General features: G+C 44.6%; 1 protein-coding gene across 4 annotated transcripts in view; it reads right to left on the minus strand.

Annotated features, from left to right (window-relative positions):
• Nucleotides 1-27,751, minus strand: part of LMF1 (lipase maturation factor 1) — a 92,898-nt gene that overhangs the window by 30,488 nt on the left and 34,659 nt on the right. For 3 of the 4 annotated variants that reach the window (XM_042438530.1, XM_042438533.1, XM_042438532.1), the window contains 2 exons: nucleotides 25,621-25,686; nucleotides 995-1,162 (listed from right to left, as the gene is read on the minus strand). In XM_042438530.1, the coding sequence (XP_042294464.1) occupies nucleotides 995-1,162; nucleotides 25,621-25,686 (234 nt within the window). Of the gene's footprint in view, nucleotides 1-994; nucleotides 1,163-19,113; nucleotides 19,257-25,620; nucleotides 25,687-27,751 lie in introns of those variants that run through there. The other variant, XM_042438531.1, reaches the window with a different exon arrangement.

The following is a 27,751-nucleotide window of genomic DNA, read 5'->3' on the forward strand; positions in this document are numbered from 1 at the left end:
CAGGATTCGAACCCTGGTCTCCCGGTGTCTCAGTCCAGTGCTCAAACCATTATGCCATGGTGGTAAAATGGACTGGCACAACTACAAATCCCAGGATTCCATAGGATGGAGCTACAGCACTTAAAGGGGTGTCAAAACTCCATTATTTCTGCAGGGCAGATGCACACCCGATGTCAGCTGTATAAATTTCTGCTTAAAACAAAGATGGGGACTGAATGGTTCACAGGTCACATGCATCCCACCAAGGTCCAGAGTGCGGGGGCCTAGCCCTGTCACCCAAAAATGTCAGAACAATGTCAGAATTGCAACCCCAGATCCCCTAGAGGGTGCAATGCTTCACCTCAAATCTACAGGAAGGAAAGGTGTTGCTTTTGCTTTGACCCCATAATCAAATGGGCTTCAAAAACTGGGTTAGGATGGCAGCTGGAACCTGAAGGGCCTTAGGATGGGAAAGGCAAGGAAGACAAATAAATGAATCCCGTATGGCGGCCCACCAGACACAACGGGATGTTTGAAAGGGGGGGCTCATGACGGGTTCAGCAAACACAGCTCCTGGCTCACAAAAAATGCAATCAGCATTTTTATGGTGTACCAACCGAATTTACACATGCGTTGCTCTCTAGTTTATATACCATGTGTACTTGCCTATAAAAGCCCAGAGCTGCTACTGCCCAGCTCTCGGGTGTCACCGAAGCCATGCAGCTCATAAAGAAAGTGGGAGACTGGCCAACCTATTTCATTACGGAGGTAGCTTTATATACACATTAAAAAAGAAATAGCCATCAAGGCAAGGTAGAGGAATGGGAGGCAAGGGGGGGACTATGAGAATCCAGAAAATGGCCTGCAGATATACGTTGCAGGATTATGATCAAAGAAGTCATTCAAGCAGGGTCAAGATGCATTAATTCTGTGGTGCAGATTAGACCACAGATACATATACGCATACTTATTCTGGAAGAAAACTTGGCTGGGAAGCCAACATGCTCATCCTCACCTGGAAGAGAATCTGCAGGACTCCATGAACGATGCACATGCGCCGTCCCAAGAACAGCAAGAAGGGCACAACCAGCTCAATGAAGTGGTTGAAGAGCATCTCAAACTGGTGGAACCACACCGGAGACCGGTGCATGTAGTAAGCGATAGGGTTGGGTACAGGCTGGGTCTAGAAGAAAAGAAGAACCAGAACAAACATCAGCTGGGAAGGGAACTAGAAACAAGGGAGCCAAGGGAATGAAAGGAGATATGATTCTTGCTGCAGAAGTTCAGGACAAGCCACAACTCAAGCGCAACTCTATCATAACCCATGCATCTGAAGAAGTAGGCTCAAGTCAATGAAAGCTCATGCTACCAACTTCTCTTTTTCAGTTAAATGTAGTTTGGTGTGGGACTTGGCGTTACATACCCGATTGCTTTAATCCTACAGCATCCTGGGGAATGCACTTTAGTATAGGACTTTGAGTTACATACTCAACTGATTTCTTGGCAGAATCTTGCAATATGTAGTTTGGTGAGGGACTTGGAGTTACCTGCTAGATTGCTCTAATCCTGTACTGTCCTGGGATATCAGTATGCAGAGGAGTCTTGTAGCACCTCTGAGACTATCTGAGCCAAAGACATTGGGGCATAAGCTTTTGTAGATTTGGTCTATTTCCTAAGATGTTGTACACCAAGTCTATGAAAGCTTGTGCTATAATGTCTTTTACACAAAGGTGCTACAAGAGCCCTTTGCATACTGATATTTTAGACTGAAACGACTATGGCCATTTGTTGGGGGTGCTTTGATTGTGAGTTCCTGCATGGCAGAATGGGGTTGGACTGGATGGCCCTTGGGGTCCCTTCCAACTCTATCATTTTGTGAAGTTTCAAAAGTGCTGCAAGATCCCTTTGCAGACTGATTTTTCAGACTAACACAGCTATGTCTGTATTCTATTCCCCTCAATGCAACATGTCCATTTCTCCCCAACCCATCCGATATATATATTCCAAGATATTCCATTTCTCCCCACACTACTCCCTTCAATGCATCTTTGAGGTCTAAACTCATACACTGAGGAAGCAGTAAAGATCTCCTGCTTATCGAACAATGAACGTTTCAGTTACGATCCAAGGCAGGAACTTCTCCAAGAGCTGGTTGCGGGCTGTGTTTCCCTCGCGCCGCTGTGACTAAATGATCCAGAGCTGTCATCTGGCGCAAAGTCAAGACCTTTATCACGAACCGCGCGGTGCTGGAAAACATCAGCGCAATTGCAAGCTCCCCGACTCCAAGAGCCACGTCGAGAGCGACGCAGCTTAGCATACTTAGCGCAGCCTCTATTCATTAACAGCCTTTTGTTTTTGTTTTGCTTTGTTTAGAAATAATAATAACAATAACAACAACAACCCTGACAGCAAAAACAGAGATGGCCAGAAAGGCCGACGATAATTGAAGGAGACGCAACACATCTTTAAATGGTTTGCAGCTTTAAGGGATATATATATATATATATATATATATATAAAACAAAACAAACCAGAACGCACATACACATACAAACAAACAGGGCGAGGGGGGAATAAGATTACATTGCGCGTAATAAGACTTGCCTTGGCTCCCTCTGCACAAAAACACTGTAACTAATGCAATTCCTGACTTGCAAAGCTGGAATTAATCATACTGGGGCTTTCTAGGGCTTGGATTTCCCTTGGGACACCAGACCGCAGCATCCTTCCTTCCGCTGACACTAGGACAGGATGAAGCCGGCCAAGGGGTCACAGAGCTTTGCCAAGCCCTGCGCCAAGAGGGCAGGAGGTCAGGGGATTCCTACATCCGGGGGTCAAAGCCCCATATAGGTTGCTTCAAGGCTGACGCCATCCTACCTCCCCGATGGGAACCGGTTTGAGTTAGGCTGGACATCCAAACGGCAGAAGATGGAGCTGACGTTTTCTACCTCGGGGATGTTGAATCCTCCTCGCGAAGGCTAGAATGAATCATCTGGCATTTTTCCTTCCTCCCCATTGTAAGGAAAAACAGCCATTGGCAATGCGAGACTTCTTCTGCAAAAGCACTACCAACGCCACACTCGGGTTTTTGCACCAAAATTGAAAAACTGTCTTTGCAGAAAACATGGGTTTTTCTGAAAAGGGATGTTGCTCTCGGCCCAGTTTTCCCCCCCAATGCTTTTTATTAATTTCCATTAAAAGAGAAAAAAAAGAAATGCGCAAATAAACGTAACATCGTTAGACATCACACAAATAATCACTATAACTACAAAACATTGGACATCCCACAACCAAACCCCCCGGAATTTAATCAATTACATTTTCCATGCATGATGCTCAGATCTTTTCTATGCAATTTTTTTAAATCAATGTGCATTTTCCAGGTGGAATAAACCCCAAACTGCTAAGAGTCTTGTCTGTCCACAATTCTCCCAATTTGTTGTTGTTGTTGTTGTTGTTGTTGTTGTTGTTGCAGACCTTCAAGTCGTTTCCGACTTATGAAGACCCTAAGGCGAACCTATTTTGGGGTTTTCTTGGCAAGTTTGTGTACACTGAAAGCAAAGATGTCCCTACCTCTGCCACCCATCAAAAAAGCGTTGGTTTTGGGAATATTTCAGATTTCCAGATAAGGGAGACTCAGCTCAACCTGTAATATTATTATTATTAATTATTAATATCCATTGTTATTGTTGTGGCTGTTGCAGCGTCTATCTACAGGATGATGATGATGATGATGATGGTATTCAGTCTGAAAGTCAAGGTACCTTAGGCTGCATCTGCACTGCAGAAATAATCCAGTTTGACACCACTTTAACTCCAATGACTCAGTGCTATGGAAATCTGGGAATCGTAATTTGTCGTGACACCAGAGCTCTTTGACAGGGGAGGCTAAATATCTCACAAAATTACAAATCTCAGCATTCCATAGCATTGACCCATGGCAGTTAAAGTGCTGTGAAACTGCATTGATTCTGCAGTGCGGATGCTGCCTTAACCAAACTCTGAAACAGATAACAGCTAAAGTTTCACAGAATGAAGCTATTAAAAATATAAACCCAGCATCCTTTAATCCATTAAGCTAATGCAACATTGGCCTTTGTCTGCTCCTAGACAGTAGCCAGAATTATATATATACCTCCCTTTCCACCCCAAGCTTCTGAAAAGTTTGCAGTAAACAAACAGAAGTCCAATAAAAGCTATTTAAAATAAAATTCAAAAACCCCCGAAACAGCCAGGCTCCTGCATGAAAGCAGACATAAAAAGAGATCTGATCTCCGCTGTTTTTATTTGTTTGCAAAGAGGAGTGGGAGGAGGCGGTTCCCGGGGAAGGAAGCATCCAAATAATTACGTCTCCAGAGAGGCTTTCCTCACTTTAATTTCTTAATTTATTTTTAAATATTACCCTGCAAGCTTTCGCAGGGCTGGGCTCCCCAGAGCCATCAATGGGAATAGTCAAGGATCCTGCCCAAGCGGAGACAGACGAATGAGCCAAGGCACTGGCTGTGGGTCTGGGGTGCAAGAGCGACCGTAAAATGCCAGCAATTTACTAGAGACGCACTGCCGCGCCACTTTCCCCAAGGACCAAAATAAACTTCAGATGTACACTACATATACACACACACTTGTATAGAAAGCAGGACTCTGTGCGGGTAAAAATCTGCCGGTTCATTTTTAACCCATTCCCGCAACCTTGTTTACCAACCCAAAGCCTGGATTTCGAAGCCAGGCAAGAAGAGTCCATCTTTCCATGCACATAAGTGTGTAGGCCTCAAAGATGGGCTTGGGACTTTATTGGAGGATGATGGGATCTCAGGTACACTCCCAGCTGACCTGCTTTGCTGTCTTCGCCGTCTGCCATCTTCCGAAACAGTGCCTGGCATCCTGTTCGTGACTCAGACCAAAATGGTGAACGGTTTGGAAACCTTTAAGAGGAGTGTCTTAGGGAGCTGTGTATGTTTAGCCTGCAGAAAGGAAGGCTAAGGGGTGACATGATAGCCCTGCTTAAATATTTGAAGGATGTCATATGGACGAAGGAGCAAGCTTGTTTTCTGCTGCTCCGGAGACAAGGACGCGGAGCAACGGGTTCAAACTAGAAGAAAAGAGATTCCACTTAAACATTAGGAAGAATTTCCTGATGGCAACTAAAATGATGCATGGAAACCATGTCCTACAAGGTTAAGGAACCGGGTATGTTTAGGCTGGAGAAGAAAAGGTTAAGTGGTGATATGATATCCCTGTTTGAATATATGAAAAGATGTCATACCAAAGATGGAATAAGTTTGTGAAGTCGCAGGCTTTCACGGCTGGCATCCGTGGTTTTGTGTGGGTTTTTTCGAGCTAAGAGGCCGAGCAGGTTTCGAGTTTAAGAAGGTCAGATTAGATGGATGAATAGCAGAGCAGGAGGTCTGCCCCATTCCCATGGAAGACACCAGCGTCCACAGCCTCTGCCTTTTAGCCGTGGCATCAAAAAAAGAATGCCCATTGATATCTGATGAGCAACTTTTGCAAGCAGGACAATGGCCCAGATCCATCTCCAAGCATCCCCACCTGCACCAAGGCTCTTTAACCATTATGGCCGATGGTCTCACATCAATATTTCTTGACCTGCCCTCCCCTCCCCTCCCCTCCATTTTGCAAGACAGACAGAGCAACCCCTGCAATCTGGGATGTTGGGGGGAGAGGAATGAAAAGGGGGTGACCAAGATGGGGTGCCAAAATCAGAAAACCAAAGACCCTGGAATGCCAATGGTTGCAGATTCTCTGTTCTCCCATCCAGAGCTGCTGCAGACTCTTAAAATATTTTTCAGGGATCCTGAACAAATAAATAGCCTGAATGAATCCATGGTTCGCAGCGGTGTAATTTTAGCTCTGTGCTTTCCCCAGGAATGCCTAGAATAAATAGGTGATATTTGTAAGGCAGGCTTCTGTTTGTGTTTGGAGCAAGGCCTTCCTCCTCCCCACAGAAGCTGTGTCAGGGGCTGGTGTGGGGCACATGGAAAGTGTGGTCATCCTTAGCTGCGCAAGAAGAACACAGCTTAGGCAAAGATAAAAATGACCACAAGGTACAAGGAGCCCTTCTATGCCCAACAGCAGCTGGTGGTCCCTGTATCCATTCCTGATTCTAGTTGGAACTTCAAAGTTGCTGTTGAAGCCCCTGACCTTATTTTAGGTTTTGGACACCTTGGACAGCTCATTTGAAGTTCAGTTTCAAACCTACAGTGGATTCAACATTTCCATTGATGGAATCCAAACAAATCTCTTTGGAAAATCAACTACTGCCCCTTTCCTTGATGAAAATAAAAAGATGCAACATAAATGCAGAAGTTGGATACCACCTTAATGGTATCGAGGCTTCATCCTAAGGAATCCTAAGATTTGTAGTTTGACACAGTTCTGGGATGTTAGGTTTGTGAGCTGTTTAGCCTTCTCTGTCAGAGAGCTTGGGTGCTTCACCAAACAACAGATCCCAGGATTCAACTGGAGGGAAATGCGCAGTTGGAAAAAAATGCGCAGTTGGAAAAAATGTGCAGTTCAAAAATTGATAGGCATTAGTACCATAGGAAGGACAGCTGGGAAGGAGGCAATTCTAGCCTCCCTAAGGAAGAAGGTCCAGAGTCTAGGGGCAACCACCAAGAAGGCCCTATTTCATGTCGCCACTAACTGTAACTGTGAAGGTGGTGGGACTGAGAGAAGGACCTCTCTTACAGATCCCAGAAAGCGGGAAATCTCATCTGTGGAGACATGGTCCATCGGACATGTATTTTCTGCTGGCACATACATGCCTCCCTTCCTGCCCTTACCCCAATTACTAAATAATGGGGAACTTTATTGCCTTCTGTCCTACCTACACAAAATAATGACACTTAAATTTTGCTTTAATTACATTGCTACCAGTCTATAGGGAAAATAGGGAGGGGGAGAAACAGGCCACCTTCTTTCACAGGCCATCTCTCCCCCCCCCCCTCCAATCCCATTTAAAACCCTGTTTTGCAGCCCTCGACTCCGTCTGAATGATTTTTGTAGCATCATAAATATGACACATGGAGGAGCCGGCCAAAATCACCAGCCCCCCCCCCCCCAAATCGGGGGACGGGGCGGTGGGGACGGAGGTTTACTTAAGGGAAGTCTAACGGCTCGTGGCTGTGTTTAGATTTGGGCGTTTGGGGGTCTGGATAATTTTCACCCTCGAGTGCCATAAAGTGACAGGGGAACAGTAGGCGCTTTCATAAAGCGTGTTTCACAAAGAACAAATTGTACCGTTAAGAAACCCTTGCTACCTTGTTCAACGGCGAATTCCCTCAACTGGGACACTGCTCTGTTTTTAAAAACCAACTTTCAAATGAAAGATGCTGGGTTTGGGGGTGGGACGGGGGCAGCTGGGGAGAGGCAAAGGAGCCCATACCAAAGTGCAGTCTGTCCAGATTCATACAAGGTTGTCTTAAAATCGAAGACCTTCTCTTGCCGATAAAGCCATTGCAGCAATTGGTTTTCTGTAAGTCAGGTTTCTCAAAGGAGTTGCTATCCATTGTGCAATTTGTATAGTTGTTTCTTATTTGTGGAGCTTTGGCCATATCAAGAAGTTAAAAAACTTATTAATGAAATATACAGTCAGCCCTCTGCGGCCATGGATTCTTCATCCAAAGTTGCAACCATCCATGGCTTGAATATATGTATAAAAATATATACACATATATATATTCCCAAAAAGCAAACTTTGAATTTTCCATTTTATATAAGGGACACCATTTTACTATGCCATTATATTTAATAGGACTTGAGCATCCACCAATTTCGGTATCCACTGTGGGTCCTGGAACCAAACCCCAAAAGATACCAAGGGCCTTCTATACATTGTCCGCCTTAAACCTGATGGTCTGGATGGATGTATCTGGCTAGAGAGTCCAGGGAGTGGGCAAAATGTGGCCCACAGGCCATTTTTGCAAACCCGTTTAGGCTCTCAAATTCAAAAAAAGAAAAAAAAGAAAAGAAAAGATTTTTAGAGGTGTGGATGGCATTTCTACCATGTTTGGAGCCTTCCTAAACCTCTAGAGATCAAAACAAAATGGCTTTTCCCCCCCCCAAAAATGTGGGAGGGGTTATCTCAGAGTGTGTTCTGGGGATCCAGGAACACCCCAAAATAGCCTCCATGTTCCCTAGAAGGTGCGCGCGCACACACAAACACACACACACTTGGCCCTTGGGACTCGTGGGAGATCCATTCCAGACCCCCCCTGCACGTTCCAAGACCTACACATATTCAAGCCCTATAGGCTTGAATGGGGCACATGCATGCAGAGCACACACCCCATTGCTGTTAATGGCGATCGCCCCTATGCGATTTTCAACTCCGTGCATCTCAAGTTTGTGGATATGGAGGGGCGACTGTATACACACACACACACACACACACACACACACATATATTAAGGAATAGGTGCAGTGGGGTAGTGCAGACCTCCAAAGTCTCCTGGATGGCTAATGTGGTTCCCCGGTCTTCAGGAGTTGCCCACCTGCTGTACTTGGAACTTGTAGTTCCAGCATGAAACCTTCTCAAACTCTAGTGAAGAGGCTCCCTAGTTTGGGCTCCTGTTACTTACAGTGGCCATCCAGGTGCCTCTAGGAAGCCCAGAAGCAAGGCCAGGAGACAATCTTCTCCTTTCAGTCTCAAGTCACCGTCGCCAAACTGCCCAGCTCCCTGTTGACCCAAGAGAAGACTTAGGGGCTGCATTGCGAACATAACTATCCATACCGCTGGCACCAGGTCTTCTTCCATCCCAGCACGCCAGCCTCCCAACCTGCCTGTCCCAAACACTGGCCTCATTGAGGCTAGCAAGCCAGGGTAGAATTAAAAAAGTCATAAAAGAAGGGTACAGGGATGTTTGCCTTGCAAGGGCCGGCCCTCCTTGCAAAGGATTTAATATTCCCGGCATGCTGTCCCATTTCTCCCAGCCTCTCTGCCTGTCAGTTAAGACCTAGAATGTTTATTTTCACGGCTACTTGTGGTCAAGGCTGGTGCCAGTTGTGCTGCGGTGCTGGTTGCAACATATTTAACACAGGGGGGTGGATGGGGGAAAAGGAACTTGGCCCATGTTTCCAAGGCTCAGGGATGCCCCCCTTTCTAATGGGAAACAACTGAACTAAATTCAGAGGAGTGGTGCGGAGAAGCAGCTCTCTCCAAAACGTTTAACTCTTTTGGGATACATAAACAATGCTCTCTTTCTGCCCTCGGGTGTAGTGGCCAACTTTTAAGTCAGCGCTCACTCCTATGCCTTTGAACCGTCTGCCTGTCGTGTGTTAATTGTGGCACAGAAAATGACGTTCCCTGCTCAGAAGGAAACCTGTTTTCTGCACAAAAACAGCCACATGTGAATTTTGCGCACACTAAGTCCCGAATTGCGAACAGGCTTTGAAAACGGCACAGTTTTTACACGCTTTCTCAGGGCAGGAAAAAAATTGCTAAACTTCCTCATTGCCAGAGTAAAAGCAAGGGCAGCATCACTCACATTACATGAAAAGTAATTTTCTGCAATCGGTCCAGTATTTCTTAAGCAACTGGGGCTGATGGGGCCATGACCAATGAAGCCAAGGGGGTTCCACCAAAGATGGGGCTGACCGCATCACATTTTTGCTAACAAGGATGCATCTATAGTGTAGATGCAAAAATTAGATGCAATAATGAAGTCTGACCCCAATTTAACCGCCATGGCTCCATCCGACAGAATCCTGGGATTTGCAGTTTAGTGGTGCACCAGCATTCTTTATTAGAGAATGGTAAAGACTTTGTCAAACCACAAATCTCAGAATTCCATAGATGGAACTGCAGCACAAAGTGGTGTCAAACTGTGTTATTTCTACAGTGTAGGTGCACCCCTACTCTCCTCCTTTTTCCATCCTAAGTACTGCTTCTGCCCCTCTTGTGGCTGGGAATTAGGCAAGCAACTTGACCAAGCTATAAAGCCGACCTTCCTAAGCCACAAGAGAGTGAGATTGTAAAGAATAAGGTTAGCAAACAAGCCCTTCCTTTAGGTTTAGAGTTTAAGGATCACAAGTGGAGATAAGGCAGAAAACCCAGTAAAGATGGAAGTCCCAGAGAGGAGAGAGATGCTGAACAAGAGCAGCCAAGGACAGGAACACCAAGACGGGAATAATCTGGGCCTGATTTAAATGTTTATTCTGCACAGTAAAATGTGGAAGACGGTCCAGCTGGATGGGAGGGGAGAAGGTAATCACCATGCCAATTGTATATTTCCCCTAGAAATTTCATGTCATGCTGCACCAAGCAGAGTTACATTTTTCAGGGTCCAATTTCAATAAATCAGCATGTCGGGCCAGGGAACACAGAGCATGGCCCCTCTCCGTCTTCCCCGGCGTTTGCAGGTAAAGCCAAGAACAAAATGGCCATTCTTTCTGGAGTCTGGCAGCCGGACAAATTACTTTCCGCACCTCCTCGCACTGAAGGGCTCCTTATTAAAAATATCGCCTGTGCTACCGTCCCACTTGTAGTTAAACCAAGGGCAAAGAAAGAAAGAAAGAAACTCATTTTTTTTTAACAAAGCCAGCTAATGCATCCCTTGGGCAGGACCTTTGGAGAGGCAAGGAGGCAATTAAAAGGAGGACGAAGGTGCCCTGTTGTGTCCGCATGGGGAGGCCTTTTGGTTTCGCAAGGTTTGGAAACTCATGGAGGGATATGAACTTTGAGGTCCCTGATTCAAATACTGTCTTGGGGTATCTTCATTTCAGCCTGGAACTCTCCAGTGAACAAAACATGCTACTCCCCTAATGACCTCAAAGTAGGTACTTGTTCATTGTTATTATCGCTTTGTCTCCCACCCTCGGAGAAAAGTCCTAGGATAAGTAGTAGTAGTAATAGTAGTAGTAGTAATAATAATAATAATAATAATAATAATGGAGCCAACATGCTGTTGTGGTTTGAGCATTGGACTATGACTCTGGAGATCTGGGTTCAAATCCCTGCTTGGCCATGGAAATCCACTAGGTCAAGTCGCATACTTTCAGCCTGCAAAGACAAACCCGCTCTGAACAAATCTTGCCAAGAAAACCCCATGACAGACTCGCCTTAGGGTCACCATAAACCCCGTCATGACTTTGGATAAGTCACACACTCTCAGCCTGCAAAAACAAACCCGCTCTGAACAAATCTTTCCAAGAAAAGCTCATGATAGAAATGACTTGAAGGTACACAACAGCAACAATCGTAAATAATAGTTTTGAGGCTGAAGAAAGGAAAACGTGGATGACAATGTGGCAAATATCACGGGGGACAGCAGAATCACAGAAACTTCCTCTAATCAAACTGGACAGATTGTCCATTTCTGCAAAATCTATCAGCTGAAGTACCAAGCCCAGCTGGGATCCCCTTCCTACTTCATGACGGAAGGACCTGAAACCTGGGCTGCATTAAGCCACTAGCAGGGAGTCGCTCTTAATTTATGAACCAAGCAATAGTTTACGCCAGAGACAAACAATGGCGAGGCAGGAGGTCCGAGGAAGCCGGAGGTTAAAGGTGACCCTCATATTACCCATGCTTCCCCCTTTTAATAACTCAACACATGACTATTTGCATTTATTAAGGTGAAAGGACCATTTTAGGGGAAGATTTTTAAAATCTTCTTCCCAATGACTTGAAGTGCTCAGATGATCAGTAGTGAGTTTGCAGAGAGCACTACAATGAAGAGAAAAGAGAAACCAAGTCTCAATATCAGTGGCATGAATCAGGGTTCGAATGCCCACTCGGTCACGGAAACCCACTGGGTCACCCTGGGCAAGTGACACTTTCTCAGTCTCAGAGGAAGGCAATGATAAAACCACTCTGAACATATCCTGAAAGGAAAACTCTGGGAAGAAGCGAACCTATCAGGGTTTTTTCTTGGCAAGTTTTTTCAGAGGTGGTTTGCCCTTGCCATCCACTGAGGTTGAGAGAGCATGACTTGCCCAAGGGCATCCAGTGGGTTTACACGGCTGAGCTGGGATTCAAATTCTGAATTCCATGGGGTCATGGTCCAACACTCCAACCACTATGGGAGGAAATCCTCATTTTCCACAAGGTACCAAATGAGCAGTTGAGGTCGAGCTTCTTTTGGCTTGGATGTCTTTCTAGGCATCTGGAATATCAGCAGAAAACGCTACTGTCACAATACCAGAGCCCCGTAAGCCCTGGATTTCATCATGAAGGGGGCAGAGAAGAGTGGGAGAGATGTAACCCATAGCCTCGCCAAAAACCAAACATGCCACCACTTCACTCACAAGCGGTTAAGGCAAACTTTGATAAGAGGAGTCCCAGTTGGCCCCAGATGTTTCCAATAAATACAGGCCTCCTCCCAGCGCTACCCCCCCTCCGCTCGGCCCTCCCTCCGTTTGAAATAATTGAAACCACGGCTTCGTCAATCCTGGCAGGCTTTGGAGAACGTCTCGAGCCTGTGGTTATTTTCTGGGCCGAAAGGACTTGACCGGTTGATACCAAGACTCATCGCCAAGAGGTCAAAGCTCTTACCGAGACGGAAATACTGGTTTCATGTATTACGAAGTTGACTGTTTTTTCCGCCAGATTTCTCATCCCACAAGGACTCTTTCCAGGGGACCTATAGTATCATAGAGGAAGTGGAAAAGACCCCAAAGGCTATCCAATCCACCCCCATTCTGCTACGCAGAAATACACCATCAAAATCATCCTGACAGATGTCCACCCATCCTCTGTTTAAAAACTTACAAAGGAGACTCCACCACTCTCTGAAGCCACATATTCTACCACCAAATAACTCTTACTCTCAGGAGGTTCTTCCTAATGTTTAGGTGGAATCTCTTTTCCTGTCATTTGCATCTATTGTTCCATGTCCTAGTCTCTGGAGCTGCAGAAAATAAGTTTACTCCATCCACAATATGGCATCCTTTCCAATATTGAAACATGGCTATCATGCCCCCTCTTGACCTTCTCTTCCCTAGGCAAAAGATACCAGCCACAGATGGTTGAAACCGTGGATAAAGAATCCATGGATAAGGAGGGCAAACTGTACGTACATAATGAGATATCTTGGAGATGGGATCCAAGTCTTAACACAAAAGTCATTTATGTTTCTTATACGCCTTATACACATAGCTGGAAGGTAATTTTGTACAATATTTCCAAACAATTTTGTGCACGAGACAAAGTCAGTGTACAATGAACCATCGGAAAGCAAAGGTGTCACTACCTCTGCTACCCATGGAAAACTATGTTGTTTTTTGGATTATTTCAGATTTTGGAATTCCAGATAAGAGATTAAACCTGTATGGCACAAAAATGGTAATGCCTCCTGACACATTGGTCTGGGGAGAAGACTTCATGGGCCACACTTTGGGGTCCCAAGAACCATTGTCCATTGCACTCGAAATGAATTAACAACAATAACAGGTATCTCCGGTTATGAAAGGCAATATTATGTCAAAGAAAGGGAAGCCCTTAAGAAAGGCTTTTGTATCATGGCTTCTTAAAACAAATATCCAAGAAGACATGATACATGGAAAATGAGGGGAGGGGGACAGAAATGTTTGCCCTCTTGTCTTTTGGAATTCTCCCTCTCCTTCTCCCTAAATGAAAAACAGATGCCAGAAACCCCAAGCAGTTCTTATGTAAAATAAAAGTGGTGTATTATTTCTAAACTGCTTCCTCTTTGCAAACAGGCCCCGGAGGCAAGACTGAGCTTCTCCAGCATGGATTTAAGTGACAACTTCTCCAAAGCAAAAAAACCAAGCCTGCTTAAAAGGGGGGGAAATAAAAATAAAAATAAAAGAAATCCAGGCGCTGTTCCTTATCTAGTTCCCCTGGAAAACAATACCCGTGACCGTGCCAGTATCCAAGTCGGAGGCGAAAACCTCTCCAAGAACTACTGGAAGTGCATTCAAAGCCCTCGCGCTGCAACTGTCTCAACCTGAGCAGCTCAGGTTGTGAATCTGGTTAACATCAGGCGAAACAGGAGAGGCAAATTAAGTAATTTCTCACCCATTAATAGATTTAACCAGCCAGAAGTTATTGGATCCAGGCCATGGAGATTGCCTTATTAAATTCCAAATACCAGAAGCCAGGTTTCCTGATACGGAGTGCTAATGAAAAATGAGCGGAATTTATGAGCACTTCAGATTTAATTAAAGCAGGGTCCCAGGCCCTTCATTTTTGTCTGGGAGCTACAGCGACCCCCCCCCCCCAATCATTGAAGCTCAATGGGATTCAGTATTAAAACATCGTGACCAAAACACGCCAATATCTCTAGCGTTCTTGATATAAATCTCAACATGTTGGTTGTGTCACTTCCAAAGTAAACTATTGGAAAACAAGGCATGTTTCCTAGTGACCATGCGTGGTCGAGGGATACATCACATCAACCTCAGTCCCAAATACAACTCAGGGTGCCTAAAACGCCAAGGGCCTATGCCAACTTTTCCTATACACTTGGATTCTGACTTTCAGAAGGAGAAAAAGTAAAGTACCATTAGAATCAAAGAATCATTGAGTTGGAAGGGATTGCAAGGGCTGCCTTCCCCAACCCCCTGAGATGTAGGAATCCACTGCTAACATCCATTCAACCTCTATTCAAAAAGAAGAAGAGTCCACGACCATCCAAGGGAGTCCATTCCCCTATTGAACAGCTTTTACCATCAAGACGTTCTTCCTTATGCTTAGCTGGAATCTCCTTTCTTGTCAATGCAACCATTTTTTTCAGGTCCTATGATCCAAAACAGAAGAAAACAACCTTGACCCACCTTCCATTTGACAGCCATTCAGTTATGTAAAGATGGATATCTTCTCACTTCTTCCTCTTCTGTTCTCCAGGCTAAACAAACCAAATTCCTTCAAACGTTCCTCATGGGTCTTGGTTTCTGGATCTTTTACCCGATCAGTTGCTCTCATCTGAATTGTGGTGCCCAGAACTGGACACAGGATTCCAGATGACATCTGACCAATGTAGTATGAAGTAGTACTATTGCTACCCTCATTTTGGACACTATGCTCCTGTTGATGCAGCCTAGAATTGGATTGACTGCACCACTCCAAGGATGATCCTTCTATGCTCCAAGTGTATAGGATTTCCCAGCCTCCCAATGTGGCACCCAAACTTTAGGGAAGCAATCCAAACTGTGGAAGCTTTTTTCCAAAACAGGTTCAGCATCTTGGATTAAAGCTTGGATTAAACCCCAGGATGGACCCACCACCTCATGGGCACAAGATCTGCCACTGGTTGCCAACCACAGATCACAAGAGGGAAGGCTCTCCAAATCGGTGAACCCTTCACCTGCCATGAAGTGTTCATCATGTGCTCTGACTCAATGCAGGAAAGAAACCGCCAACTATCCAGACACGTCAGGTTCCAATTTTGCGATTAATTGGGGCTGATATTAGTGAGTAGCTTGTTCCAGCTCCACATCTTTCATCCTGATGCCAACGTTGTTTATAGGCCTGCTCTCGACATTCGACATCTGCCTTTGCACAGTAAACTGGTGGGAAGGAGTTCAAGAATTCCTTAATCAGTATATTAATGTACCTTCTTGTATGCCAGTCAAATAAAAACAAGCACCACCAACTAACCAGAAACCACATTAATAAACATCAACAGGAACAATAAACAGAATCAAGCAATGCCTGTCATTAAGTTTTTCCCTTACTTTCTCTGCATGCGCACTTGGTCACCTATAAAAAGACACAACGGGCAGCCTTTCCAGTTACAACACACAAAACCTCTGCATTCAGGAGGGGTGTTCTTGCTTTGGTCCACTAGGCCAAAGAACAGTATGGACATAACTTGATTATTCCTCCAACACTGATGGAGAGAAACGCCCTTGCAAGGAGGAAATGCTTATAACAAATGTGGGCAGAAAGAAATGTGTCTTCTTGAATTTTCCAACAGTCAAAGATAGACGAAGGGGAGGGAGAGGCCTGTGTGCGAAAGCCAGGGAGGATGGGGGCAAATGTCCTCCTCTTCTCCTTTCCGTCTTGCCCTTAGGTAAGTCATGTGCAGTTCCTGCGCCAACTGCCTCCAGCTCCCTTGGACAAAAGGAGCCTTCTTCTCTGGCACCAAGAGAGCTGCGCATACCCCTCGCCGTGACGAATTCATTTGGCCATCTCCATTATCAGAAAAAGATCTTGTGACACTGGCTTATTTGGAGTCGTGCCTTTTCCGTCTGCCTCAGAAGAGATCCGAGGGCTGGCACTGTTTCATTTCGTCAGAGAAAACAGCAGAAGACCCAAGAGGAAGAGAGCTTCCGCTCAAAAGGGCACCCAAACTGGGCACCCACAGATCACAGAACAAGCCTGGTGGCTGCCCTCTGAAGAAACAGTAGCACCGTTTGGCTCCGATTAAAGCAAGGCGTCTACAAGGTTCTCCAAGTATTTGCCATTTATTATTAAATATTAATATTCCACCTACCCATCAGGCCCAAGGAAGCAGCAAACCAGAAATATACGGATAGCAACGCTGATCCATTTGTACAGCTGGCCTTCCATATCTATAGATTCTTCATCCACAGAGTCAACCACCCACAGCTTGAAAATATTCAAAAGAATATTCATGAATTATTTTTATCCACAGATCCAAGCATCTATAGCTTGAAAATGCTTTCTAAAAGATATAATTTCCAAAAAGCAAACCATGGTTTTGCCATTTTATATAAGGGACACCATTTTACTATGCCACTGTATTTCATGGGACTTGAGCATCCACAGATCTTGGGTCTTTGAACCAAACCTCAGCAGATAACCAAGAGCCCACTGTATATATATATCCCAAAAAGCAAGCTACTTTATATATGGGACATCATTTTATTATTCCATTGTATTTGATGGGACTCTATTACTCCACAGTCTCATAAAGAGAATAAGAAGAAGTGTAGGGGAGGGGGGAATCCTTTGTTCTATGATAGAAGAGAGTGTAAGCCATCCAAACCCAACAAGATCCATACCTTTAGTCCGCACAGTATGGGCTGAAATGTTTTAGAAATGCTGGTGGAATAATAAGACATTCCTGAACCATCTCCTTGAATCCCCCCCAGGCCCACTGACATCCTAAGAGACAACCTATACAATTTCAGGAGGTGGGGAAGAAGCGTAGAAAGAGAGGCAGAAACATCTTGAACTGGTAAATCAAATCGATACCATACGCCTGTGTCAGGCGACCTGATAAAAAGGGCCCACAAATGCCCCCAAGAAAAGGGTCTCCCAGGGACGTGTGCTTCTATAATGCTTCAAAATCCTGGCAGGAGATTTCCAAAAATCCGCTTCAGGCAACACGCATGATGAGAAACTCCGTTTGCAGCACTGAGAGACGGAGACCTCTTGTGAGAAATGGCAATGGTAGCACACACGAATAAATGGTGCCAGAATGGTGCAGTGGTTTGAATGGACTATGACCCTGGAGATCTGGGTTCGAATCCCCACTGAGCCATGGAAACCCACAGGTGACCTTGGGCAAGTCACATTCTCTCAGCCTCAGAGGATGGCAATGGCAAACCCCCTCTGAAGAAACATGCCAAGAAAACTCTATGGTAGGTTCAGCTTAGGGTCACCATATGTTGGAAATGACTTGAAGGCACACAACAGCAACAACAGCAACAACAATCACATCAACACACAGGGCAACCTTTCCCTGGACTATAAGGCCTCTTCTTCTCCACAGCCATTTCTCTCTACACAAACACTCTGGTCTAATTTCAGTCGCTCAGGCTACATCCGCACTGTAGAAGTAATGCATTTTGATACTGCTTTAACTGACACGCAATCCTGGGATGTGTCGTTTGTTGTGGCACCAGATCTCGCTAACAGAGGAGGCTAAATATGCCACAAAACTACAAATTCTGGTATTCCATAGCATTGAGCCATGGCAGTTAAAGCAGTGCCAAAATGCATTAACTCCACAGTGTTGATGCAGCCTAAGAAGATGTAGATGTAATGTTGGCTATTCCACATTTGGCACAAGATAAGCAGATCATATGGATATTTCTAAGTTTGTCTTACAGGGTGGATCAGCAATGGGGAATTAGGTTGCCAGCTGGGGGTAGTCTGGGTAGAAGTAGTTGTTTAGGTACCCAGGTCTGCCATTGGCTTTAAGGGCTTGCAGAACGCCATTTGTGAAAGGTTTGGATGGGATACTTCTCTGCGGAAGATCACTTGCTGCATCACTGACCACCAATAAACTATATCTAATAGCAGTAATGTGCATTGGCATTTGGCACCAAAACCTATTTTCCAGCTGTGGATGGTTGAATCTGCAGATGTACAATCCATGGATAAGGAGGGCTGACTGTAACACTGGCGTGCCCTGGTAAAAAGTTAGGGAATCCCTGGCTGTATGAGCATGTGCATTTTATAATAAACCAACAGACGTTTCCTAACTCCATATCAGACTCCGCAGGCCAAGCTGCGCGTCCAAACCAACCGCGCTCAGAGCAGAGCGCAAATCAGCTTTTGCTAACCACCGATTCGAAATTTCTCAAACCTATAAATTAAATTAATAAAAGGACAAAGGCTCCTTTTGTGCCTTTCCAAAGCCTGGAGGATTTTACCAATAATAAGACTGGAAAGTGATTTATACTCCTAGATTAAAAGCTGGGTTGGCACGCAGGACTCTTCTAAAGGGAACAAAACTTCTCTTAACCCGTTCGAGTGGAACCTTTTAACATCACCCGCCTTGGCGGTGCCTTCTTTTTAAAATCATCATCATCATCATCATCATCCTCATTTGCAAAAAGCAGTTACAATCTGCACAAGCGGAGGATAAAAGCCGCAGACATTACACCAAGAGAGGAAGGAGAACAAACATACATGAAAAAGAGTTAATTTCCAAACGTTTAGCCAAAAACATAAAACTCTGCGTTGAAAGATCAGTCAAAATATAAAACATTGTTTATGGGCAGTGCGAAGGAAATTATTATTATTATTATTATTATTATTGAGAAGAAAGAACAAGTGCTTTCAAAAAAAGAGTTAAGCATGAGTTCATATTTTAATATATATATATATATATATATATATATATATATATATATATATATATATATCTCCCACAAGAATCAAACAGATTTTCTGCCACCCACAGCTCCTCTCTCCTACTCCATCCCATCAATATGTTAAAAGACGATTCTGCCACCTACCATCTCTTTGATGGATGTGCCAATCACGACACCTGACAACCCTTCTTCTGCCCCTTTGCCAGCTCCGTGTCCTCCCTCCCGTGGATCGACCTCTTTGAGGAACATTAATTAACAGATACTGTATCTCTCTTTCCCCCCTTGTATCTCCCACTGTGGTTGCCAACTGCGCCACCAGAATCCTGAAAATCTCCATCCTATAAGGAAAAATTAAAAGGACAGAGTCCCTTTTTTATATCGCATTTGGGAGGGAAAGAAAGAAAGAAACTTGGCAGGTTGCATCCAGATAGGCGCACACTTAGTTTCATTTGAAATGTGGTGTTGGAGGAGAGTTCTTCAGATACCATGGACTTCCAAAAAGTGACAAATAAATGGGTCCTAGGGCAGCGTGGTATAATGGTTGGGGCAGTGGTGGGAGCTCTGAAGGGGATCCCTCCCCCTCCCCTGTTTTGCTCAGAGCAGGGTAAAAGGAATGGTACGGGTCTTGGCATGTGGGCAAGTAGATCAACCAAACTGGACACTATCCAGCTATCCACATGGCAAAAATAACTACAGGCACTTGGTGTCATGAACCTGGACATGGACTCTTGACTCATAGACTGAAGCTCTTGGCATGTGGGCATCTAGATCTACCAAACTGGACACGATCCAGCTGTCCACATGGCAAAAAGAACTGATGCAACTTAGTGTCATGCCCTACTTCCAGAACTTGGACATGGACTCTTGACCCAGAGACTGAAGCTCTTGGCATGGGGACATCTAGATCCACCACACTAGACATGATCCAGCTAGCAAAAATAATTGCTAGCACTTGGTGTCATATCTTCCAAAACATGGCCACGGACTCTGACTCAGAGATGGAAGCGGTGGACCTGCTGCTGAACCAGAGCAGAAGGTAATTCCAGAGCCTCACATCTCAGAGACAGACAAGAGTGCAGGACCAGCTCTAGCAGATAGTCCTGTTGCCCATTCAGATACAAAAGGCAACTTATCCCTACCTACCTACCTTTGCTGAAGGGCGACAACAAAGGGAAGGCTTGGGAAGGTATCAGAGGATGTATAGGAAGCAGCAATCCATTATGCAGCAGCTGCATTGAGCTTCTGCTCTATAAATTCCCAGCCCTGCCCTCCAGAAGTCGGTGGAGATTATCTGACCTACCTGGTTCCTCACTGTAATCTTGAACTCTGTCTGACCTGGATTGTGTTTGTGGACTCTGGGTATCATTTACCTGATTTGGACATTGAAGAACTCTCTTGCTGGACCTGGCACTTGTGAATGAACTCTATTTGGGACTCAAGGCTTCAGTTTAAGTGCTGAACTGTAAGCTGCTCTATGACTCGGCTTGCTCAATAGTTAGTCTCTATCAACTGTGTAGCAATCGCCCTTTGGCTGGTTGCCCAGACTCTGTTTGGGGTTTCCTGGAAACCTCAGGATTGTCCCCAACTTGATCCCTTTGGAGAAAAGTCGGGTTAACCACGGATCCTCTCCAGAAACAGCCATACATCTTGGAGACTGCTAGCAAGCCCATGGCCACCTCAGACCAGATGAACCTTTCTGCCATTTTAGCCATCATAAAGCCTTCATCTTCTTAAGGAAGATCTCTCATCCCAGGGTAGTTTGGTCTTGTCTGACTCATAGCAAGTGGAAAACGGAATCATATCACACACCAAGAGCCAACGGGCATCAGACTGTGTGGTCAAACGGGCGACTGTATGGGTACACTGTTGAACCAGTTTAGTAGACACACCCTTCTGAGTGCAAGCCAGACACCAAGTATGAAAGACTGTGTGGTGGGCAAACAACCTTGCCCAGCTTCTCACACAGGAGGCTATGTGGCGGTTCACACTCTTTTTCTGTCTCCTTAGGTCTGGTAAAGAAAAGATATCCAAGTAAAATAATAATCAACCAGATTGACATTGGTGTGCCATCTGTCACCAGTTCAACCACCAAATACCTTGAACTGGTTCCCTTTGGTTAAAAAAAAACTTTTAGCCAGGACCAAATCAAGAAGGTGGCACATCCACTATGGAGCAAAATTGATGTCAACTTCCTATTTGGGCCAATTTCCTATCCGAGGAAGGAACTGGCAAAACCACCTCTGAGGATTCCTTGCCTAAGAAAACCCTGTGAAATTCATGGGGTCACAACTTGAAGGCATGTACAGACATGGAAAGGACTCAGTGCCAAGATGTTGGCCTCTTCCAACCTATTGTCAGAGAGACCGAATGATGGAAGGCCCAATCTCTGAGTCTGGAGCAAACTGCTTATGCTTGGGCCATTCAGCTCCAAACCCTCTTGTTGTTGTTGTATGCCTTCAAGTTGTTTCCGACTGATGGTGACCCTAACGCCTACCTATCACAAGGGGTTTTGGCAAGTTTCTTCAGTGGAGGTTCACCATGGCCATCCTCTGAAGCTGAGAGTGTGGGATTTACCCAAGACTCAGCAGGGATTCCCTGGAGTAACCTGGCCAATACAGACAGGACCGGAGATTGGAAGTGGAATGGATCACTGGTGGGAATGTAAGAACTGGAGGACACCTAGCATTGCATACTCGGACGAAGGTCTGGTGAGACTGGAGCCAACTGTTCTCTCCCAGTCGAGTTTGCATTGACAAGCCAAAATCAGATGCAATATTTAGAAGGGGGGAAGGTCACAAAATGGACACAGAGGCTCTAGACAAGATGTGGTTCTTGCAATTCCACACCTGTTTAGCATGTTAGTCAATGGGCTCAAAGCCTCTTAACAGGTCACCGTGGAGAGCTGGTTAGATGGCTGGAAGGATTAACCTGACTAGAAGTGAGATCAAGGAGGAAAAAGAGAGTAAGTAGACAAAAACTAGGGAGGGGGATAGTTTCAGGGGAGTTGAGGAGGGTCTCTGGGTGGTCTCCTGCGAGAGAGTCCAGGAGCAATGGAGAGATGAAATCCGATCGCCTTACAGGAAGCTTTTTCAAGACTCAATACAAATCCCCCCCTTTTTTAAAAAAATGGAAAAGAATCCAGAATGGAGAGTCATGTTACCCCTGAAAATACAAACTGGCACATTACCAATGCATGAAGGCTTTCTGATTGACATGCGCTCCTCGGGATGTCAAGCGCAGGAGAGGGAAAAATGTTCTCTTTCCCGACGGGTGCAAAGGAAACTCCCGGGACAGGCTCAGAGAGTTACATGTCCTGCGGGATTCTTCCAGCTATGGTTTTACCATATATATATATATATATATGAAATACAAGTGAAATATAATGGGAGGAAAGGGGAGATTTGAACAGGGTTGGAGTTAATTCCCCATCTTTGGCGGTCTTTAAGCACAGGTTGAATGGGCACATTTTGGGAACGCATGGCTCTGGTTATATAACCAGATGCAGGATCAGCCCTGGTTAGTACTTGGATGGGAAGCCACCAACAAATTGCAGGTGTTGGAGGCTATATTTCAGAGGAAGGAACTGGCAAAAAGCCACCTCTGAGTATTCCTTGCATAAGCAAACCCTATGAAATTCATGGGGTCGCCATACGTCCATGGGTGACTTGAAGACACATACATATAGAGAGAGGGAATACAGAGGGATCTAAAGCTGTTTGCTGACATCCATGTTTCAGCAGCCCCATAGTTATGTAGGGATCATTTTGATCTTCTGGACACACACATGAAACATGGGCTACGTCTGCACTGCAGAAATAATGCAGTATGACACCCTTTAACTGCCATGGCTCAATGCTATCAAATCTTGGGATGTGTCGTTTGTTGTGGCATTACAGCTCTCTGTCAGAGAAGGACGAATATCTCAACTCTACAAACTACAAAATCCAGAATTCCATAGCATTAAGCCATAACAGTTAATGCGGGGTCAAACTGCATTATTTCTGCAGTGAGGATAAGACTACAGACAGAGAAATATGCCATGTCTAAAAAAACCCCACCATTAAACATTCTCTTAGATTACAGTGCCCATCTATACACAGGCACACAAAATACTATTAAATATTTGGCTCATGGTTTTCCTGTGGGGGGGAAATATATATATATATGTTCCATTTTGAGGCGAAATGAGGCGCTTGCCTTCCAGCTTGGCACAGCTGTATGTTGGATGAAGGAATACTTTGCAACCAATCCACCGTTTGCAACCCACCCCACCTCCTTCCAAGTCCTTTTGCAAAAGTCTGGTTTAAGACGCAAATCCTACATCATCACCAGACCATCACATTCCCTGCCCTCGGAAAATAACCCAATCTGCCTAGCCCTGCTTGCCTCTATCCTAACACAGCCCTGATGATGTGAATTGTCAGCTACTGCATTATTATTATGGCCGAAATCCAACGGCCAGCCTCACCAAGTCATGCAACTGATTGCTGAACGGTAACTGAACACTCTGCAAATCCCGTTCGTTCCACGGGTCAATTCTCCTTTGGACTAGCAACTGGGTTTAGGCCTATTATTATTACTACTACCATTAGGAGCAGCAAATAATTTGGGGGCTGATCCCCTGGTTGTACGGATTCAAGGTTGAGAGCAGGGCAGTTGCCCACCTCTGATGTACTGTGAATTTTTCCTGCACTATTTGTTTCTCAAAACACAACCAACTCTACTGAAAGATTCTGCTTCCTCCACTGCCTGTTTTGCAAAAAGGCCTTGTGTTTCCTCTATATCAGTGTCTTGCCCAGTTTACTTGGAGGCTTGGCCTCTCGCTTGGACTTAGAACCAAACCAAACCAAACCTTTTCCACTCATTTATGTTTTGGCCACGCTATTCAGCAGGTTTTTGTTCCAAAACACATCCTGAAAATGCGACATGGGGGAAAGTGGAAGGAAAATTTTCATATATATATATAGGTGAGGACAGAGGGTATTGGAGATGTCTCATCCATAGGGTCGCCATGAGTCAAGATCAACTCAAGGGCAGTTACCAACAAACAACAAATATGAAATCAAAGGCTTTCGTGGCCGGCATCCATAGTTTTTTGTGGGTTTTTCGGGCTATGTGGCCATGTTCTAGAAGAGTTTATTCTTGACGTTTCGCCAGCATGTATATTTCATATAACAACAAATATATTTCTAGAATCATTGGAAGAGTTGTTGGAAAAGATCCCAGCTCAAAGCTTCTGCCTGTGCAGAAATGCAGCACTTGAAGCATCTGCATCTTTAAGACCTGGGCATCTATTCTTTGTTTTAAAACCTCCAAGGGAGGAGTGTTCAGCAATCTGTAGTGTTATAGCAATCAAGCAAGTAATTCAAAGTCTCTCACTATCCCAGGAAATCATAGAATCACAGAATCCTAGAATTGGGAGAGACCCCAAAGGGCCATCCAGTCCAACCCCATTCTGCCATGCAGGAACTCACAATGAAAGCAACCCTGACAGATGACCACAGTCGTTTTAGTCTGAAATATCAGTACACAAAGGGCTCTTGTAGCACCTTTGTGTAAATGACGTTATAGTACAAGTTTTTGTATACTTGGTATACACTATCTAAGGAAACAGACAAAATCTACAAAAGCTTATGCTACAACCCCTTTTGCTCAGGTGAGTCTCAAAGGTGCAACAAGATCCCTCTGCATACTGATGTCCAAGGACAGTGCGGGATCAGAGCAATCCAGCAAGTAACTCCCACTCCCTCACCAAACCACACACTGCAAGACTCTGTAGGATTATATCAATTGGAGTATGTAACTCAAAAGTCCCATAGCAAACTACACAACCCAGGATGCTGTAGGATTAAAGCAATCAAGTATGCAACTCCAAGTCCCATGCCAAACTGCATATACACAGGATGCTGTAGGATTCGAGCAATTGAACAGGTAACTGCTAAGATCCTCACCAAACCATATATTTTTTTAAAAAAAATATTTTAAATTGCATTTTTTTCTTTGAAGGAGCGATGCATCTTAAATACTATAATGATTTAATTGATAAATACTATACAATGTGTCCATGCTATACGCAGGCACACCATACGCAGCTTTCAGCATACGCTGAAAGCCACGCAGGAAATAGCAATGGTGCGTGTGCCGCGGGCACAGGCCCCATTGTTTTTAATGGGGCTCCACCATATGTGGTGTTTCCCTTCTGCGGGGAGGGGTCTGGAACAGATGCCCCCCATAAGGGAAGGGCCCACTGTACTAGTTTAATTCCATTTTAATGCCCACCGTTGTATGCTTTTAATTGCATTGTGTAAAATTTGTAAGCAGCTTGGGGTCCCAATTTTTTTGGGGTGGGAAGCAGATTTCATAATAATAATAATAATGATGATGGTGACATATCCCAGGCTTCTGTAGGATGCAGCCTGCTTTAACTGTGCAATGTCAATGCATGCACTGGGTCACCTCCCAGTGGAAATGAAAGAAAGAAGAGACGGCTTGCGCACGCGGAAGAGAAAGCGAGGGGGAAATGTAAATGGCATTTGCCAGGTGGCTGTGCCCACTGCATCGATCCGGCGTTCAGCAAGTGCCAGTAATGAGCCTGTCAATCACAAACCGAGGCAGAGACAAAGCAGAAGATGGCTTCCCTGGGTGGCTCACCTCATAATGGTAGTTCATGCACGTCAGATCTCTCCAGCAGCGATCGCCTCGGATTTTAATCAAACCCTGTCAAGGAAAGAGATAAAAATTTCCATCACAGCTCTGACAAGAATTTTACACACAGCCAAATATGCATTTCTGGCCTTTGTTTCATTCTCAGCTCTTCACTGTTTCTATTTGCAACCCTTTCGGCTTGCTTCAGTGGGTATGAGGCACATCACCGTTTGCTAACCTTGGTGTGTTCCCTGTGGCTCCTGACTGCACTAATCCAGTGATCCCCCCCTGCAACCTGGTGCCTTCCAGATATGTTCGACTGCAATCCCCATCATCCACAGCCCCACTCCTGCTCAGTGAAGCTTTGCAAGAGAACTGCTCAGAGCTGACTTAAAATACCTCCAGCAAAGGAGTGCTTTCCATCTTCCAGCAAAATATATGTCTCCATCTGGTTGCTTTGGTCATTTTGCCTAATGGTTATCATATATTTGCTTTTATGCAAGAAGGCTTTTCTATATACAGTGTATATAAAAAACAGATTTTCCAACTGCACAAATGCCCAGTCTGACAGAATACTTTGAAAACCCCAAAACAACGCACAATACTTTATTCCCTGCCTGTCTATTGCAGTGTCTCTATAAGAGTCAATACTTCTTATTCTCTCTCAGACAGCTCTGGTGCCACAGCAAACTACAAATCCCAGGATTCCATAGCAGTGAGCCATGGCGGTTAAAGTGGTGTGAAACTGCATCATTTCTGTAGTGCAGATGCAGCCACAAACACACAAAGCTGTGCACTCTTCCACACTGTAAAACTAGAGGCTAATATACTTTGGTATTCCAATATCTTGGTTATGGTTGAGTCTCTTAAAATACTGTAAGGCCAAGCCTTTCCTGTTCCTCTGCACCATTTAGCTTCGTTCAAGGACTGTATGCAAAAAAAATTGGAACAACAGAGTTCCTTTACTGTAAACCAGGGAGCTACTTTGCCTCAGATTCAAATAGATTCTGGATAAGCAAACACATTTTGCAAATTATCCTGTTCCCGTTCAACTTGACAGTTAGGTTGTGTGCAACTTGCTGGCAAAGTCCCTTAGAAGGAAGAAATGGGCTCCTCTGTGAAAAACTGGTGGTTCTGCGTCATTGTGTTGTTTGCAGTGGATCATGGCGTTGGAAGGAACCCAAGGGTCATCTAGTCCAACCCTTTGCCAGTGCACAAATTCACAGTAAAAGCGTCTTACAAAGGTAGCTCTCCAAAATCTCTTTTCAAAACTCCAAAGACTGAGAGTCCACAATCTAGATTCTTCCACCATCAAACACCTTTCACCATCAGGACGAAAATCAGAATCTACAGTTTGGCAATCTGAAGCCAAGGTCCAGGAGACTTCTTCCATCTTCCATGTGATTACAGCTTTTCAGATATCTCAAAATAGCAATCAGAAACATTTCCCTATCTTCTCCAGGCTAAACATATACACATACATATATGCACATGCATAGAGTATTTATAACCCTTAAATGCATTTTGTTGTTGTTGTTGTTGTTGTTGTTGTTGTTGTGTACCTTCAAGTTGTTTCCAACTTATGGCGACCCTAATCACGGGGTTTTCTGGGCATTTTCTTGGATACTGATGGACTATAACTTCTAGCATCAATCACTACTGGCTATGGTGGCCATGGAGCTGCTGGGACCTGCAATCCAACAGCATCTGGAGGATTGCATGATCCCCACCTCATTCAGAGAATGTCTCCATGCAAAGGAGAATCCTAAACCAACCTAAATCCATCCTAATGCAGAGGGACTACTACAAGTAGTAGTCAAATGCAAGCATTCACATATCACCTGGAGAAGGGGGACATGGTAGCCCTGCTCCTCCAGGTTGAAACCCTCATTCAACAAAAGGTTGAATCTCCCTTATCTGAAATACTTGGAACCACAAATGTTGGATTTGGATTTTAATTTTTGGGATTTCAGAATACTTGTGCAGTTGGATGGTCAAGAACCATTAGATACAATGGTGTGGTAACATGGTGTCCCTTATATAAAATGGCAAAATCAAGGTTTGTTTTTTATATGTATATAAATAGAGATAGATAGATAGATAGATAGATAGATAGATAGATAGATAGATAGATAGA

Source organism: Sceloporus undulatus, chromosome 8 (genome assembly GCF_019175285.1).
Source record: "Sceloporus undulatus isolate JIND9_A2432 ecotype Alabama chromosome 8, SceUnd_v1.1, whole genome shotgun sequence".
Taxonomy (NCBI): domain Eukaryota; kingdom Metazoa; phylum Chordata; class Lepidosauria; order Squamata; family Phrynosomatidae; genus Sceloporus; species Sceloporus undulatus.